Source organism: Diuraphis noxia, unplaced genomic scaffold (assembly GCF_037042655.1).
Source record: "Diuraphis noxia isolate RWA-SAM2 unplaced genomic scaffold, SU_Dnox_SAM2 contig0004, whole genome shotgun sequence".
In the NCBI taxonomy this organism is placed as follows: domain Eukaryota; kingdom Metazoa; phylum Arthropoda; class Insecta; order Hemiptera; family Aphididae; genus Diuraphis; species Diuraphis noxia.
Window position 1 is genome coordinate 15,610,669 of NW_028301714.1, and position 18,588 is coordinate 15,629,256.

At 26.6% G+C, this 18,588-nt stretch overlaps 2 protein-coding genes across 2 annotated transcripts; one reads left to right on the top strand and one right to left on the bottom strand.

The window, feature by feature from the left end:
- The first annotated feature begins 2,911 nt into the window (after positions 1 to 2,911).
- Positions 2,912 to 13,718, top strand: Herc4 (HECT and RLD domain containing E3 ubiquitin ligase 4). Its single transcript, XM_089227473.1, has 21 exons — positions 2,912 to 3,227; positions 3,331 to 3,500; positions 3,568 to 3,678; positions 3,762 to 3,884; positions 3,968 to 4,081; positions 4,256 to 4,417; positions 5,580 to 5,731; positions 5,803 to 5,933; positions 6,004 to 6,235; positions 6,305 to 6,432; positions 6,500 to 6,668; positions 6,732 to 6,918; positions 9,365 to 9,465; positions 10,338 to 10,547; positions 10,619 to 10,705; positions 10,787 to 10,969; positions 11,028 to 11,205; positions 11,271 to 11,403; positions 11,480 to 11,629; positions 12,074 to 12,413; positions 13,315 to 13,718. Exons 2-21 carry the CDS (start codon positions 3,383 to 3,385, stop codon positions 13,465 to 13,467), a joined length of 3,162 nt encoding a protein of 1,053 aa, XP_089083599.1. The 5' UTR covers positions 2,912 to 3,227; positions 3,331 to 3,382; the 3' UTR covers positions 13,468 to 13,718.
- A 343-nt stretch (positions 13,719 to 14,061) lies between these two features.
- Positions 14,062 to 18,418, bottom strand: LOC107163481 (DNA replication factor Cdt1-like). The gene is made up of 9 exons (XM_015510933.2): positions 17,965 to 18,418; positions 16,377 to 16,559; positions 15,557 to 16,089; positions 15,364 to 15,485; positions 15,203 to 15,303; positions 14,970 to 15,132; positions 14,720 to 14,883; positions 14,463 to 14,664; positions 14,062 to 14,399 (listed from the first exon to the last, which is right to left on the bottom strand). Exons 1-9 carry the CDS (start codon positions 18,130 to 18,132, stop codon positions 14,245 to 14,247), a joined length of 1,791 nt encoding a protein of 596 aa, XP_015366419.2. The 5' UTR covers positions 18,133 to 18,418; the 3' UTR covers positions 14,062 to 14,244.
- Positions 18,419 to 18,588: the final 170 nt, after the last annotated feature.

Sequence of the window (18,588 nt, forward strand, 5' to 3'; positions counted from 1 at the left end):
GACTATTACTTATATTGCCTATAAATCTTAAATCTGTCAATGGAATTAGTTACTTTTTAAAGACAGATAAGTTTGATATAAGAGAATTGCGGTAGTTGGATAGATGAGTGGAAAGCGTTTATAGAAAGTTTTAGCTAAAATATTATGTAAAATATAATTAATCACCAATTTGTTAGTATATTTTATGAAATTTAAATATTTAACGTCATTTTCACAACTCACAAGTACTAGGTACAAAAAGTAATGTGGCTTTTATTTTTGATTAACAAAAAGGTAATCAAGTTATCTTTTTGCTTTGTAAAGTAACGGTAACTTGGTTACTTTTACATCCCTGTTATCCTATAGTAGGCGTCTGAAACGCAAATGGTGCTGGTACCTACTAAAGTTTAATAAAAATGTCCGACAGAAAAAAGCGTAAATATAATGACGATTGCCGAATTTTTAATGAGAAATGGTCAATAAATTACTTTTTTATTGAAATTAATGGAAAAGCTGTTTGTCTTGTGTGCCGTGAAACGGTTTCAGTTTTTAAAGAATTTAATATCAAACGACATTACGATACATTACTTACGACCATACACTTACATACGACTTACATTACAATAAATAAATATAATTTTACTTTTTTTAAAATATTTTTTTTTATTTAAAAATTTGTGACGAGCCGCACAGAATACCTTCGTGGGACGCGGGTTGGGCACCACTATACTAAACGATTAGGTAAATTGTTAACAGTTAAGAAGTTCCATCACAAGATGGCTTCTTCCATCAAGTCTCCAACCCAACAACTGAACAATTCGCACATCGCTTTAACAAAAAACAAAAAAATAAATAAATAAATAATGTTTTATATTCATTATTTTGTAGGTAACAAAACATTTCTAAAGAGGATGTCAGCGCGCTATTTGTTTTCTCTCTCTGGCCCACCCTCAACATTGACAAAACGCATTTACGCATAATTTTTCTATGTTTTTAAGTATCTTAGAGTAAAATTATCCAGTACATAAAAGATAGGGAATAATATTTTTGAGGGAATGACATATTGATTTGTCTATATATAACTCAAAACAATTAAAACATCATTTAAATGTACAACATTTTTTTGTTTATTTTATTCAGCGGAATACAACATCAAATAACAATAAATTATAATATCGTTTTGTCACTCCCTCAAAAAATTATAATATTATCCTCTATATTTTTTGTACTGGGTGATTTTACTCTAAGACTACTTAAAACCATAGAAAAAATGATTCTGCGTAAATGCGTTTTGGCTATATTGAGCCTGAGACAGAGCTAGAGAGAAAACAAATAGTACGTCGACATCTTCTTAAAGATTTATTCCAATCACTTTGATTTGCCTATTTGTTGGTAACTAGTAACTACTAGTAACAAAATATATAAAATTAATAAAATATACCATATTATTAACAGATTATCTTTCCCCTTTTGACAGAAATATTGCTAATATTGGAGAATGATGCCTCATAGATCTTCTGTATTAAAAATATTATTAATCAATAAAAATTAAAAATTCGAATAAATTGATTAGTGTTGGATCTAATGGGAAAATTGTGTACAAAGTAGTATATTATTAATCAATTTGTGATCAACAACCCCGTCTACCATTAAAGCCATTGGTGGAACTCGGTATAGACTAATGTCTAAAAATAAACAAAATATGTACACTTCACTTCAGTTTACATTACCGGAGTCTCTAAACTACGAATCGCAAAAAAATTATAATCGACCTCCAAAAAGGCCCAAAGGACAGTGAATAATCAAAAAATATATGTAATGTACAAAATCGTTACTTATCGCGTAGGTACACTTAACATACGTGTCAATTACCAACTGTATCATAATTTTACAACTTGTAATATAAGAACTATTTTATTAAAATATTTATAAATATACGCATTTCTATAAAATTAAAAATGATATGTGTTTATACAATTTTGGATTACTTATAGCTTTTGATATTTTATATGGCCCTTTGATAAAAAAAAGTTTGGAGAATACTGGTCTGCAGCATACTGCAGCAGTTGTCTGGCTTGCCTGTCCTAAAGTGCTGTTGAACGTCCATACATAGGTATTTTATAGTTCACGAATGATGTTAGGTTAAGTTAGGTTCGGTAACCTCGCAAATAAGGTCAAACGCATAACTGCAATGTTTAAACTTATATGTAAATAATAAGTCTAATATCTTGAATTTATAAATTATAATTGATCGAAAAATAATTAGGTACCTTTTAGCTATGAAATTTTATATTTTTCGTAAAATCGATATTATGAAACCTTTCGGAAACCCTAGAAAAAAACGTATATTTATATAGTTAACTAACCGTGTTACCTTTTGCCAAAGCTACAAAATATTGTTTTATTTTTTTACCAATCCCGAATCCGACAATAGTCTTCTAACCTAACCTAACCCACACGTTCGTGTAAAGAAAATTATTGTTGCCACTCAAATATTACTATTATTAATATAATATAGTCATTCAAGTTGGTGCAAATGTAAATATAGTATATAAGTACATACCTATTAAAGTTATGAACCACAACCACACTATTTCCGATAGGTACTGCTTGTCTGCTTCGGAAGGCTATCAGCGACCCGCCGAGGCGCCGACAACTTGCTGAGTGGCCGCAATTCGATGTTTTACAACATTAATATTACAAATCATGATTCATGAAATATGAATATAATTATTATACGAAGTCTAGAATATTCTAGAATTCGCAGTTATTGTAAAAATAAACATTAAAGTACTTAAATACCAAAGACGTTTGGAAGGATCAAGCTGTGTTGATATAATATTATTATCTTCCTTGAATATGCCTATTATCATTTATTTCACATTATGAATTATGATGATTGTTGCTAGTGTGTTTTTATTTTTTAAGTAACTGTTATCTTATTACGTTAAAATATATTTTTACTTCGTACTTACATGAAAAGAAGTTGCCGATCAACTATCAATCTCAAGCAGTAAGCATTAGGTATAATAAAAAATTGCTTTAAAGTTTTATTTTCAAGCGTTCCAACGCAGTTTGTTTTTTTAAATTATCGGTGGAGTATAGTACCGTTATTTTCGTTGATGTATACTTTAAATGTCCGTCTTGAAATTAGTGTCACTTTTATTTTAATGTAAATGATAATTTAAATATAACATCATGCTACTTTACACGACCTAGAGTAATGATAAAACCTTTCAAATATTACGGTATGGTACCTATTTATTTTTAGATAATTATTATTCACGTGATATGCGTTTGTTTTGTGGTTAGTTAAAATATTGTTATTATTCATTATCATCACTGCCTTAGAACTTTGAAACAAGTCATAAATAATTAGAAACCAGACTTCAGACTTTTGACCATGTATTGTTGGGGCAATACAATCAACGGGGAACTCGGCCTGGGTGGTATTGAGGAAAATTATATCCTCAGTCCAACAGAGATAGTCAATTTTGAAAGCGTGAATAACATTAAATCAGGTAATTAACTATCTTGTATGAGACATTAGAAACAATTCAAATATTTCATTCAGATGTTCATTTTTAGTGGCTTGTGGAAATAATCATACACTGGTTGTAACTGAAGATGGACAATTATATGCTTGTGGTAGTAACGATTTTGGTCAGCTGGGACATGATAAATGTCGAACAAAACTACGTACGTTTATTTTAAAATGTGTACTTTAATTTCAACAAGCTATCTATGTGCATATTATATTTGTAAGTTTCTTGATTTTACAGGGCAAATTCCGGGGGTTGAATCTATTGTGATGACAAGTGTTGCATGTGGAGAAGCTCATTCAATGGCACTAAATGAATGGGGACAGTTATATACTTGGGGTTCTGACTCCTGTGGACAGTTAGGTGAGTTTAAAATGGGTTTATTTTTATATAGATTTATTACTATGAATAAAAATGGGTTGATTTGATTCTTTAATAAAATTTAGGGCTTGAAACTAATGAAGAGATTCAATATAAACCAAAAATTGTCAAAACATTAGCCAGTATGCTATTAGTTCAAATTAGTTGTGGATATAAACATTGTATGGCTCTAACAAATCGTGAGTTGGAAAAATAATATAAAGATAATATAAGATAATATCTTGTAATAAAATTTCATACAAAATAGTACTTCAATCAATAATCATTAAATGTTTTAATAATATTTAATTGTATTTCTTATTGTATATTAAACTCAGTTATTTTATATCATTAAATATTATTTGTATAATTAGATGGAGAGTTGTACACTTGGGGCTCAAATGAATTTGGACAATTGGGCCTTGGACTAGGCCCTAGTAATGTGTCAAAGCCAACATTGGTTAAATCACTGGTTGGCTTACCTATTTCATTTATTGCTTGTGGTGGATATCATAGTTTCATTGTATCAAAATCAGGTACGATTAATATATAAAAACATGTTCTTATTTATTTATCCTACATACTATTTCTAAAATTTTAATCCTATTATAAGTTAAAATTGATCATCATTTAATATACTTAATTTTTAATTAAACCGTATTCATATATAAATATTATTCAAATACAAAACAGTTAATAGGTCATTATATTAAATTTAATAATATTTATGATAAAAAAAAAAAAATTCTAGATAAAAATAAAATAAAATACATCTATATATATACAGGATGTCCCACATCGATAATGGAGATATTGAAATTCTGGTTTTGTAATAAGAATCACATGGATAAGAACTATAATTATTTCATATTTTAATGTTCTGGTAAAATAGCTTAAAAATATATTTTTTTATTTCCAAAAAAAAAATTACTCTAGCCATTTTTTAGAGTTTATTTTTCTGAAAATATTGACGTTTCTAAATTTTATTTTCATTCATTTCCTAATTTTTCTTCAAAACTAGAATAAATATCAAAAAATCCGGAAATTAATGAAAATAAAATGTTGAAACTTCAATACTTTCAGAAAAATAAACTTAACAAAATGATTATCTTTAAGGTTTTTTGGAAATAATTAAATAAAAAAATATATATGTTTTAACTTTTTTACCAAAACATTAAAATAAATTAAAAAATGAAATAATATAGTTCTTATCCCTGTGAGTCTTATTACAAAACTAGCATTTTGATATTTCCATTATTTTGTAAGATATCTAAATGGATAAATCCCCGCAAGACACCCTATATTTTTCCAACTTTTAATGAAATTAATGTATAAAAAATATACAATAGAAGTTGATTTATTCTTCTTTATGAGAAACATTATCAATGTCATTGATAAATAACTATGATAATAATAATATAAATTATGAAAGGTAGAAGTAAAAATGACATTATCAAGGCTATGAATTTTATGCACTGAAAAATCAAAGATTATGCTTGCATCAAAATTTTTCAAAATATGCCGTGCACAAAATAAGCTAATAAAAATTAATTTAAAAGTGCGCTTATGATATCCTAAAATTAATTTTTTTTAGAATTTTTGGATAAAATTTTTTACCATTATATCCGTATAAAATTCTTTTCTTTCCCCAAATTTATGATTAATAAAATACTTTTACTAATTATTTATTCCAAATAGGTGCTGTTTTTGGTTGGGGTAAAAATGATTTTGGACAACTAGGGATTAACAGTCAAAATAACTCATCATTACCTACACAATTGAAAACAATACGAACTGTCAGAGTTAAATATATTACTGGAGGAGAAGATTTCTCAGTATTTTTGACATATGTAATTATGCATTAATTATTAGGTAATGCATAATGTTTTGTTTTTTTTAACTATTTCTTATTATTTTTTAGGATGGTGGAGTTTTTACATGTGGTGCTGGTATGTATGGTCAATTAGGGCATGGTTCATTTTCAAATGAAATTGTTCCAAGAAAAGTGCTAGAACTCATGGGTAGTACTGTGACACAAGTGGCATGTGGACGGTAATAATTATAATTCAATAAACTATAAGGTACTGCATATTCATAAATAATTATTTTTAACATTTAATAGGAGACATACTTTGACTTTAGTACCTTCAAAGGGTCGTGTCTACTCATTTGGACTTGGTAGTGTTGGCCAGTTAGGTACAAAATTATATAACAATTCAAATACACCACAATTAGTGTTAGGTCCTTGGCTTTCACCGTCTGGAACAGCTATGATAGATACAAAAAAGGAATATATTGTTAAAAGTATTTATGCAGGAGGTGATCAATGTTTTGTTAAAGTTACTCATAAATCGGTATGCATTATTTAAATTATAAAGTATTAGTTGTTAAAAATAATAATCCCTAAATTAAATACCTTTTAGCTTGACATACAGCCAGATGATTATCGAATTTTACAAGAAAGTTCTCAAATTTGGACTGTAAAGCTTCCAGATGTGACAAATTTATCAACCATTCTACCAGAAATTCCTGTTGACCAAGAAAGAATGTCGTATGTTTAAAAACATTGATTAATCAATTAATAATATATTATGATATACATTTTATGTTCCATTTAGGTTTGTAGAAATAGTGATGAGCAGTTTGTCATGTTTAAATGGCTCATTTTTAATGTCTAATGATAATCATTACGCTTGTACAGAAAATAATCATGGTATAGATTTTGAACTGGCTATACAATGTTTCAATATGATAAATCGTGTACGCAACACTTCATTGCGAGACTTGGTGAGTATTTAATTCATGTTATCATTATATATGTTATAATCACTAATATTTTATTATTTTTAGATACTTACATCATTAGCCAGTGCAGTTGATTCTTTATCATTGCCTTCTCCTGATGTGGAGTCATTAAGATTTTATCTGACTTTACCTATGTACCAAGAGTTCAAAAATATTATGAATGCCACTATACTTCAAGTGCCTTATGCTGAAGCTTTACTAAATTTAAAAAACATGGATTCAAATACTATTGGTAAAAATACAGTTTAAAAATGTAGATAGTCATCTAATATTATAATTTTGAAGCCACTTAAAATATATGGTTATCACTAAAACACTTTCAATGCATTTTGCATTCTTTTCCAAAACTAGATACTCAATAATTTTTTACAACATACACCATGGATGTATATTTAAATTAAATTAAAAACATTTAATTTGCATTTTTTTTTCATTTTTAACTTAATGTATTTTTTTTTCATTTTTAAAAGCATATTAGTCTTTATGGCATTTAGTACTTTTCAAAATGTATATACATTTAATAAATATTAAAATAAAGTTTGCTAAAAAAGGAAATAAATCTGTAATAATATTAAATGTCTGAGTTTAATATTTTTTTATGTGCATAAATAATTTAAATAAAGATTCTCAAATGCTAAGATTATTATTATTATAAGCAATGAAAATCATTAAAATATTTTTTAAAAAATCCTCGATTTGTATTCTCTAAAAATATTCTTGCAGAAAAAAAAATAATAAATTAATTTAATTTAATTGAAAATTCACATTTTTTAAAATCTTAATTATTGTTAGTTATTATTATATTTTTATTTTTATTAAATATGTAATAACTAATAATAATATATAGATACATTAATATGCAAAAAATTAAGTAAATTTCAAATTCTTGTATTATTTATTTAATACACAACTTATTCTTCACGTATACTGTGAGAGTGGATAATATTGACCAGTATATAATTAAAAGGTGTAACAGAAAAACCTGATAAATGTAATAATTTGTTTTAATCGATATTTTTAATTTTTTTTTTTTATATACATACAATTTATTCTCTTGCCCTGTATAGTACATTTTTATTTTTGTTATTGTTACTAAAAATAAAAAAAAATTATTTTAGCCATGAACTTTATTTTTAAAATGTTTTGAATTCTTATTCATTTTGTTAAGTAATGTCAATTGAGTAATAAAAACATTTTTATAGTAAAAAATAAAAAGATTTTAAAGATTTTGGTGGCAGACAGTTTTTAAAGACTTTGAATGCATGTGGGTTGTTTAAACATGTGCGTATCACATACTTACATTAGATGGTGTGACTGTATGTAATAGTATTAGAGTGTGTATGTTCAAGTCAACATGCCTTGAGAAATTTTCAAACCAAATTTATAGTTGTAGCAAAGAGAAATTGAAAATGGAAAAAGTGGATGAAGTAAACATATAAAAAAATTCAAATCAATTTTAAAAAGTATTAATGCATTACTAGGTCGATCAATATGATAGATAAAATATTGGTATATTTTGGCTAATGTAACTGTTTGCCACTGATCCCTTTAAGAAAATTCATGAAGAAGTACATGTTAAAATATAAATTTTTTTTTTAAAGTTATTATTTTTCTAACTAATAACTCTTTATTTAAAAAGTTTAGACATTTTTGCAAATCATAAAAAATTAACTTCATGACTTGAATAAATGTTTTTACTATTAGAATTCTTCTAAGAACCTGATTTAAAAATTAAGATAATAGATGTTATATTTTTTACTTAAAATAATTGTCAATAAATAATTTATGTATAAAAAAAAATATTGATGTAAACTAGTTATTTGATTGGTCAGGTGTTCTTGTTACACCTGTATGTCTTAAAATATTATGGTTGACTGTAAGCATCAGTTTTTATTATATTCAATATATTTTATTTTACATCAGATATTACAAATAAAAATGATTGGAACCTACATATTCCCAAAACACCTCTAAAAAATGGGAAATATTCAATAAAATGTAAAAATTCTTACAGATCATGAAATGCAGACAATAAAATTTAGAGCTCCCATAAAACAGTACATATCAGTTAAATATATTTGCATATAACATTTCAAATTTAACTAATAAAAAATAAATAAACACCTCTTTAAATAATATTTTTCACTTTAAGGTAACAATTTAGATATTCTGTAAAATTATTTTCTTTTTTAAATACAAATTTAAGATAGAGAATTGTTTAGAAACCAACTTAATGAGATCAAGCCAACTATAAATTGTAGTCTACAACTACTATACTAATGTATGTTAATATATTAAACAAGATTGGAGATTAATTATTCAAATCAAAATAATAGGATTTGTTCCAAATTTGCTCAGTTCAAAATAAAATGAGATAAATTGTTTAATTTAGAAAGTTATTCTAAGTAAAATCTCTGCTATTTAACTTGGTTATCACTTTTATGTCAATAATTAAAAGTCATAATTTTTTATCATAATTTCTTGGTGTACATGTATTAAAATTATTTCTTAAGTTAATGTTTGGAGTTAATCATGATATAAACTAATATTTAAAAATAACTACATTTACATATTTATACCAGTGGAATACTATATAATTGGTGTTCTTGTTTATTAACCATCAACCATTTAAACTTAATAGGTACTTCATAGTTAAATTAATATTTTTTTACCAACAGAGTTATGGATTTCTTCGATGCCAGTTGAATATTTTGATACCTTAATCAAGGTGTATAAAAATGTATTTATCGATCAATTAAGCACTAATACAAATACTACTGTAAGTATTGTAAATCTTTATTATAATCATGTGTAACCTATAACCGAACGTTTTTGGAAATATTTATTATCATTAATTGAAACATTGAAAATAATAGACATAACATTTTTAGTGCTTAAACATATTATAGTTGTACAGACAGTCAATGAAAATTTATAAATTTAAATACATTTAAAAAAAATCTTAAGGTCATAGCTAGATCAACATTCTTATTACTTGTATTACAAATATAATTATTTAAAAACTATATTGTTAAATAATTCAATTGGTATAATATTATTAGAGAAATTGTTATATTATAGATCAGAGGTATTCAAACTGTGCGTCGCGGCTCCCAGGGGCGTCACGAGAGTTTGCAAAGGGAGCCGCGTCAAAGCACCGAAAACCAACATCATACCTAGGTCCTGTATAATTATTATAAATATTATCTGCACTCATTATTGAAATGAAAACGACACACCTTACGATTCGAACATTTGAAGTTTTATTTCTAGTACTAAAGTCACTGTTATTATCACCCATATAACATATCTCCCATATTGTATCCGTGTGTTGTTTCAATTTTTTCATAATAATTTGGGAGCCGTAAACATATTGTGAAGCCGCGTGCTGAAAAAGTTTGAATACCTCTGTTATAGATGATTAATTTAATATTGTTTGATTAACAAATGAAATGTATCAATTATTAGGCTAAGCTCACTTAAACACCATCTGAAACTACATTTCAAGAGCGGTAATAAGTTACTTAGGTGCATACAGATAATTACTAAAATTAGTAAAATAAAGATTTAGAGAATTTGTTTCTACATGAAAATTTTCTTTCTTTTACTGTTTATTTACTTTTTTTAGTTATTAACCATGTTGTTTTTTAGCAACATATATTTTGGGATAAAGCATTGATAGTGGCTGCTTCAGTGTTAGCTAAATTGAATAAACTGAATTCCAATTTAAATGGGCATCAAGTGAAGAAAGGCAAATTGAAAGTGCCATACGACTCATTTTATATTCCCCAATTATCTGATAAAATAGATATACGTTTTGATTACATGAGGTGGATACACGCTGATAATAACGGAATTACGGTAAGTGTAATGCGTTACATTATAATTTATTGGTATAAAATATTTGTTGTATTCATTTCAACTGTTTTTAGAATCAAGATTTTTATTTTTGTAATTACCCTTTTCTGTTCAATGCTGAATCCAAGACAATACTTTTACAAGTTGATCAGAAATTACAGGTGTGTGTTCCCTATTAAAACAAAATTGATACAAGTATTTAAATAAAGATCATTATAAAATTTGTGATATTTTGATTTCAGATGCAACAAGCAATACAAGCTGCAGCAACAAGAGCATTTACGCAAATGCTATTTTTGGATGGGAATCAGCCTAATTTAGCAAATCAATTTATTGAGCTCAATGTCTCACGGGAAAACTTAGTAGTAGACACAATACGTGAATTGTCTCTTTATACTCAACATGATTATAAAAAACCTTTGAAGGTGAGAACCTTACATTTCAAATAATTCTCAGTAAAATATGTTTTTGTGCATAAATTAGGTGAAATTTATTGGTGAAGAAGCTGAGGATGCTGGAGGAGTAAAAAAAGAATTTTTCATGCTTTTGATCAAAGAGATTTTAGATCCAAAATTTGGTATGTTTGTTAATTATGACGACACAAACATGATGTGGTTTAATGACTCATCCTTTGAAGACGTTAAAATGTATTATCTTATTGGTAAAAAACACTTGCTTTTATTTTATATTTAAAAAATTTGTATTTATTTGTTTATTTTTCTCTAGGTTTAATGTGTGGATTAGCAATCTATAATTTTACCATCATAGACTTACCGTTTCCTTTAGCATTGTACAAAAAACTACTTAACGAACCTGTTACCTTATCAGATCTTCTAGATCTGGATCCATTGGTGGTTTGGTAAGTAAATCTACCAATCGCTTTACAAAATTAACTCAAAATTCAAACATAATTTATTTTTAAATTATTTTTACAGGAGTTTTAATGAATTATTGGCTTATGATAAACCTGATCTTGATGAAGTATTTAATCTCACTTTTGAAATCACTAGAGAAGTTTATGGAGAAATTGAAACAGTTCCATTGAAACCGGATGGGGCTAATATTATAGTTAATCAAGATAATAAGTAAGTAAACAAAATCTTTATATATATTATATAAATAGATTTCTGTTTATTTAGTGTTTGTTCTTTATGCATTCCTAAATGGCTGGACTAATTATGATGAAATTTGGTACAGAGATGTATTAGACCTCTGGACAGAAGATAGGTTAAATTAAAAAGTGATAGGCCCATATATCATCCAATCTAATCTAATATTTGAATTATCAGACAGTTCTCGATAAAATTACATAATGATTAACTAAATTGAATATCGATGTAAGATTATTACTTAGTATATTTTAACCATTATCTATCTATATGTATAAAAATATACTGCCAGCATAATCATAGGAAACAAATTTTACACACAGTTTGAGACATATAATAGGTAGGATTTTTAACGGGTTACAAAGTGCACAGGTTCAGATAATCATTAGTATATTTAAATTGTATTTTTTTGTGTTTTAGACATGAATTTGTTGATTTGTACGTTGATATGGTATTCAACCGTAGAGTTGAAAAACAATTTAATGTATTCAAAGATGCATTTTTAAAAGTGTGCGGTGGCCGAGTTTTGAGGTTATTCCGTTCACAAGAATTAATGGCTGTTGTTGTGGGCCACCAAGACTATGATTGGATTGAGTGGCAGGATAATGCTGAATATAAAAATGGTTACACTAAAGATGATGAAACAATAAAAATGTTTTGGGAAGTATTTCATGAGTTTGACATTAATGAGAAAAAGAAGTTTTTGCTATTTCTTACAGGAAGTGATCGTGTACCTATCATGGGAATGAAAGCTATAAAAGTAAGTAATATTATAAGTTCTTCATTATTGCAATTACTACCCAATGCTGAGACTACCAAACCATCAAAAAATTCAATTCACTTTGTTTAATATATTATAGCCTATGTGTTGTCAGAATTAATTTTCATTAAATTTTGTGAAAAAATATTTGGATATGAATCATGTGTTAGTTATAGATTGTAATAATTACAAGCATTCTATAATAACATTTAAGAATAGAAAAATCAGAGTTTCTGAAAAATGACAAAATGTTTTCAAAACAAATTAACGATTGAGATTATTACCATATTAATTATTAGTGTATATTTAAAATAATTTAACAATTTGTCTCAAAACTAATAAAATATAATTTTGTTTTACAAGTGAACAAAAATGGTTAATCGAGTCAAGCGGTAGTCTAAATACTATAATTGAAGGGTGGGCGGGAATAACGTGCTATGTAGCAAATTTGTAAATGTTCAGGAACAACTAAAAACGAAAACTGTTTTATACATTTTTTTATATGTTATTTGGAACTCACATAGCACATTCTTCCATATTCGACTATAACACACTACAATACATTTACTTACTGTGAATAGTAAACGCTTAACGCACATAGCACGTTTTAATAGTCAACTAATCGCCGGATTCGAAGTATATACACAATGATTGTGTACGATAAAAACATTCTGGGAATTTTTCGATTCTTAAAATATATTGAGATTGCTTCATAGCACGTTATTCCGCAAAAACATGAAAATTGTAAAAACTGTTACATAGCACGTTATTCCCGCCCACCCTTCAATTGTATTGTGTTTGTTGTCATAGCATTAGAAAAGATAAATTCTAAATTAATTTACATTTTATATGACTATTAAGTCACAAATTATAAGTTTAATTATTTACTTATGTCTTTTAGATTTATATCCAACCTACCACAGATGATAACTTCCTACCTGTGGCACACACATGTTTCAACCTTTTAGACTTACCGAGATATCAATCCAAAGGAAAACTGAAGTATAAATTGACTCAAGCCATTCACCAGACACAAGGATTTTCTCTGGTCTAAACATTTTATACACATTCCTCTACAATAAATACACTCAAAATTAAATGTATAATTAGCAAACTTTATCATAGGAATTAATGGCAGAGGAGCTCAGCATTATTATTGTTGAATATCAGGGTTACATTATTCGCTCGTGTTTATGTTATGTTTTTGTTCCTTAATGCCTAGATTAAGATTCATGTTATTTATTCAAATAATTAATATTATACAAGCTTGTGGCCGGTTAATAAATTGTTTAAGACTTACTTATATATTTTGTAATATTTACTTAAAGGCAACAATTACTGGAGTAGATGAATCTACAACTCGTATGAGATTTCAGGTAATAGGATAAATATTTACACGGTAACATTTTTAGTTGTATTAATGGTAACTGTTTAAAGGGTGTTTTTCCTAATTCATGTCTATTTGCTTATATTTTATTGAATTTAATACATAATAATCAAGTATTTAAATAGTAACTTCAAAGAGTCATATTATTTTGATAGTTCCATAAATTGTAGCTATATGTTAACTATGGGTATAATATATTTTATATAAATATAATAATACACGAATTTAAACATTTTGGAACAAAATAAAAAAAACAGTCAATGAAAAAACTAATAACTTTATCATCAATAAATTAAGATTATTTCATAACTTAGTTTTTTATTACAAATGATTTTTAAAATGTTTAATAACAGGCAGTTCATGACATAGAAAATAATTTTTTAGATAAATGGCTGGGAACTAAAAATATAAAAAAATTATACAATATGTGAATAAATTTTAGTCTTATAAATTAAAATTTTTTTTTAATGTTTTAATTACAGTTTCTTCAAATTCAACTTTTTTATTAATACGAATATGTTCAATTCCTTCAAAAGCTTTTATTACAATCCAATGAGGTAGTTTTTCTTGGAGTAGATTAAAGTGAGCTTTCCATTCCTCTAAAATAATAATAAAATTGATACTTTTGCTAGAAAATTTTAAATTAAGAAATATTAAATCACCGTCTGTCATAGTTTCAGGATAACTCTGCTTTAATTGATCAATGACTTTTTTGACTGGCATAACATTTCTCTGAAGTTGTACGAAATAAGTGCGCATACTTCTTGCAATATCTGGTAATCTATTCATCATTCTATCCTTATCTAACTGACCCAATGATCGCGTCATCAACTCTTTTGCTTTTTCTGTTTGCTTTTCTTGAATCTACATAAACATTTGAGTAAAAATGTAGACGGTAAAAAAATATTTAAAAAAATACCTTTAGTAAAAATGATTTAGGAATTCCTTTGAGTGCTTTTTTTAATGCATTTTTTGCATCTGTCGAAGAAAATTTTTTATCAGTTATAATTTTATTTTCATTGTTCATTGTTATAAGAGTCCGATTCAAACGGTTGTTGTAAGAAAATAATTCATGGGATTTATCTAAAAATTAATTAAATGTAATTAATGCATTAGAAATATAATTTATGATATAATAATATTTTTGTTTAACATATATCACATATTACCCAATAAATCTTTCGCAGTTTCTATTTTAGGTTTAGTGATTTCGATTTTGGGTAAAGCTGAAGGAATAATATCCGTTACAGTTTCAACATTAAACTCAGGATGCCATCTAGTAATTTTATTTTTGTCAATCACAATTGGTGGAATTAATGTGTTCAAATATTTCTGCAAACAAAAATATATTAGTTATTTTAAATTAAATTAGGTACAACTATATTAAATTTAATATTAATACTTCGTGATGATCCTTCATAATATCAAGCAGTGCGTCAGAAAATATCTTTTTTCTTCGAATTGTTTGATCAATTAAGTCAATGCAATCTTCATATTTTGAGCCTAATTAATATCAAAATTAATAATTCAAAATTTAATAAATTAGAATAAACCAATATTTACCATAATTTGGAATTATTACTAATTCATAACGCAATTTCTCTTTTGATGATTTTACTAATGCAAACTTGAATAAATCTGGTACTACAGTTTTAATTTGTGCCAAGTGTAGTTCAGTGAAATTTCTAAATAAATTATAATTTAGAACAAATTATAAGTTATTCATAAAATATTCAATAAAAAGTTATATCGTTACTTTCTAGTCATGTGTTGAACACCACGTTTGAGTTTATTAAATGTTATCTTTTCTTTTCTAGTAAACATCATAGACGAAACAGTTTCCATGGCTTTGAATAATTCAGCCAAAATACGGTACTTTAAAGGCAAAGGTAATGTTTTAGAATCAGCCAATGCAGCATATTTTTTTGATGGTGAAAAAGCCATAAGAGATCCAACTTCATTCATTAATTTTCTTGACGAAACATCTTCTGTAGGTTGTGTCATTATACTCTTTGAACCAATGATAGATTGTGCTGGGCTGAGAAATAAGGATGAAGGTTTAAGTTGAGATCTTTTTATAGGACTTGACACAACTTTTTTTGGGCTAGTATTAACCAAGCGATCAACTGATTTAAACGAGGATAAGTAATGACTTTTGGCATCTTCTACTTTAGATTTAGCTGAGTTAAAAGCAATTTGAGATTGATCTACCTCATTGATTAATTCTCGCAATTTTTTAAAGTTCTGCTTTCGGCGAACAATTTTGCGAAATTCACCCAAATCCAATTCCTGAAATAAATTAAATAGATTTGAAATTATAATAATTTGACAAATAATTTTTATTTTATTTATTCCATACTTAAATTTCTAAAATAATTAACATTTAAGGTTAATAAGATTATCTTTTTATCTTTAATATGTTTCACAATTTATACAAACTAAGTTATTATCAACTGTGGGAAGTATGTTTGTTTTAAAATAAATAAAATATCATGTGAATGTAATTATTTACATATCTAATAATCATACCTGGGAAATATAATTATAAAAATATAATATTGTATTGATAAACATACTTTACGTAATTTGGCTTTAATTGATGGTGTCTGATCTGGAGTTGTTGGAGTTGTAGCTCTTTCTGAATAAATGTCATGTTTAATTTCAGTCTTTTTTTTTTCCAAAAAGTTTTCAGCTACTCCATTATTAACATCAGCATTTACATTATTTCGGAAAATTGATTTTGTTATATCAAAATCGACCTAAAATAATAAATACAAAATTATAGATACATATTGTGAATTAATCAATATATTCAAGATTGTAAAATATTTGTAATTGAAGGTTTGAAGGTTCCCCAGAATTAAACCTCAGAGATTAAAGCATCAAGTGAAATGAGGAGTGATTTATAAATAATGATTTTTTGAAAAGTAACTGAAAATTTTATTTTTTTTACAAGTTTTAGACATTATTAAAGTGCTTAAAACAATATCATTTGCTTTGAATGTTGCTATTTAATTTTAATAAAATTTGCAATGACCTATTTCTATATCTTAAATGTATATAAGGAATAAAATCATATTTATTATAAGAAATATCTTATACAAATATAATGTTACAGAGTTATTTTATGAATGAACGCATTGAGACAAAACCTCTATAAAGGCAACTTTTTACTTTTATTTTTTTTTTTTTATAATCAGATGAAATTTTTAACATATCTTGAAATTAGGTTGGTCAGATATAAAAAACATCTCTCAACTAGTCATGTAAAATCATTTTGGGCAGGTCTGTGGAAAAAACAACATTTTTATCGACACATATAGGCCTGGCAGGGTCACTAGTTCACTCGAATGGTTATTGAAAACATCATTTAATTGTTATGAAATACCAAATTGAGTAGGTTCATAAAATTAAAAACTTCAAATGGCTATAATATTAAAACTTAGTTCTTGCAAAATTTAGATTTCGACATCGCCATCATACAACAATACGTTTGTTTGCAGAAAAAAGTGTAACCAGGTTAAGTAGTTTTACACCTAAAAAGCAGGAAAGTGAATTTCACTCTGCTGTACAGTAGGTTACAAGTGGGTTACTGTAATGGAAGGAATTAAATTTGAATCTAACGATTCTGAGTGGAGACGGATTATTTATCTAGGATATATTAATGATTATAAAAAATTTTCACATCTTAGATTTATATATAAAGACATCTTCCGTAATTATTTAATAATATAAAATTGTGAAATTATATGCTTTTTCTCTTTTAACCGCTTTAATTTTGAGTACCATTTTGAAAATCGAAAAATGACTTCCCTAAAGTACCAGCTCAAGAACTATACCTTTCAGAAAAGATGCACTTGATACTTTTGAGCAAGTTTAGAAGAAGAAAAAGTGTTTACAGAATAAAAAAATAAAAAAAATAAACATAATTTTTAAACTAATACATTCCTCGCTACGCTCAGTCTAAAAAAAAATATTACCTATAACTAAGTAAATGACATCATAATATTAAATAAACAATATAAATAAGGTCATCTCGAATATGAAAAGCATGGACAATATTTGATTAGTGCTATTAAAATAAAGTAACTAATAATACCATAATATCAATATGGTTTTAATATAGCTATGTTAATACAGAGTATAGTTAAGCAGTTGACAAACCTTTTGTTTTTTAATTGTTTGCTGCATAGAACAATCGAATGATAATTTTCTAGTTGGTTTATGTATTGCAGATGTGTTATTCATAAGTTCCTTTTTATGGTAACCATCTTCAGTGGTGGGTCTTTTTCTACTCTTAATGAAACAATCCAGTGTTTTTTGAGTGTCCATGTTTATTTCAATAATAATTTGATTGAATTGTCAGTTAGTCACTGTTGTGTGTTTACAAAATGACAAATACTTCTTAGATAGAAAAATGTAAAATAATATTTTGTTTTGCTTTAGCAGTAGTCAGTATAAGTCAGAAATTGTTTAGTATAAAAAATGGAAATTCCAATATCGATTACTTATTGATTAAAGAATAAAGATTAATAACGTTGAATGGCTGGTTTGGCGGTATAACCGCGTAATTTAGTAATTTACAAATAAACAATTGTAACATAAAAAAAAAATAAAATAGGTAACAAGTTGTTTTAGCAGCTGCTTGCTTGTGGTAGACAGTGGTGCCGTCGTATATTTTGTGGTGCACAATGTATTTACCTTAGCAGTAAGTTTACCGCACAGACATTAGCAGTGTGGGCCTGAATATGCATAATTATTGTATAGTGGACCGTGGTTTACCAGTCA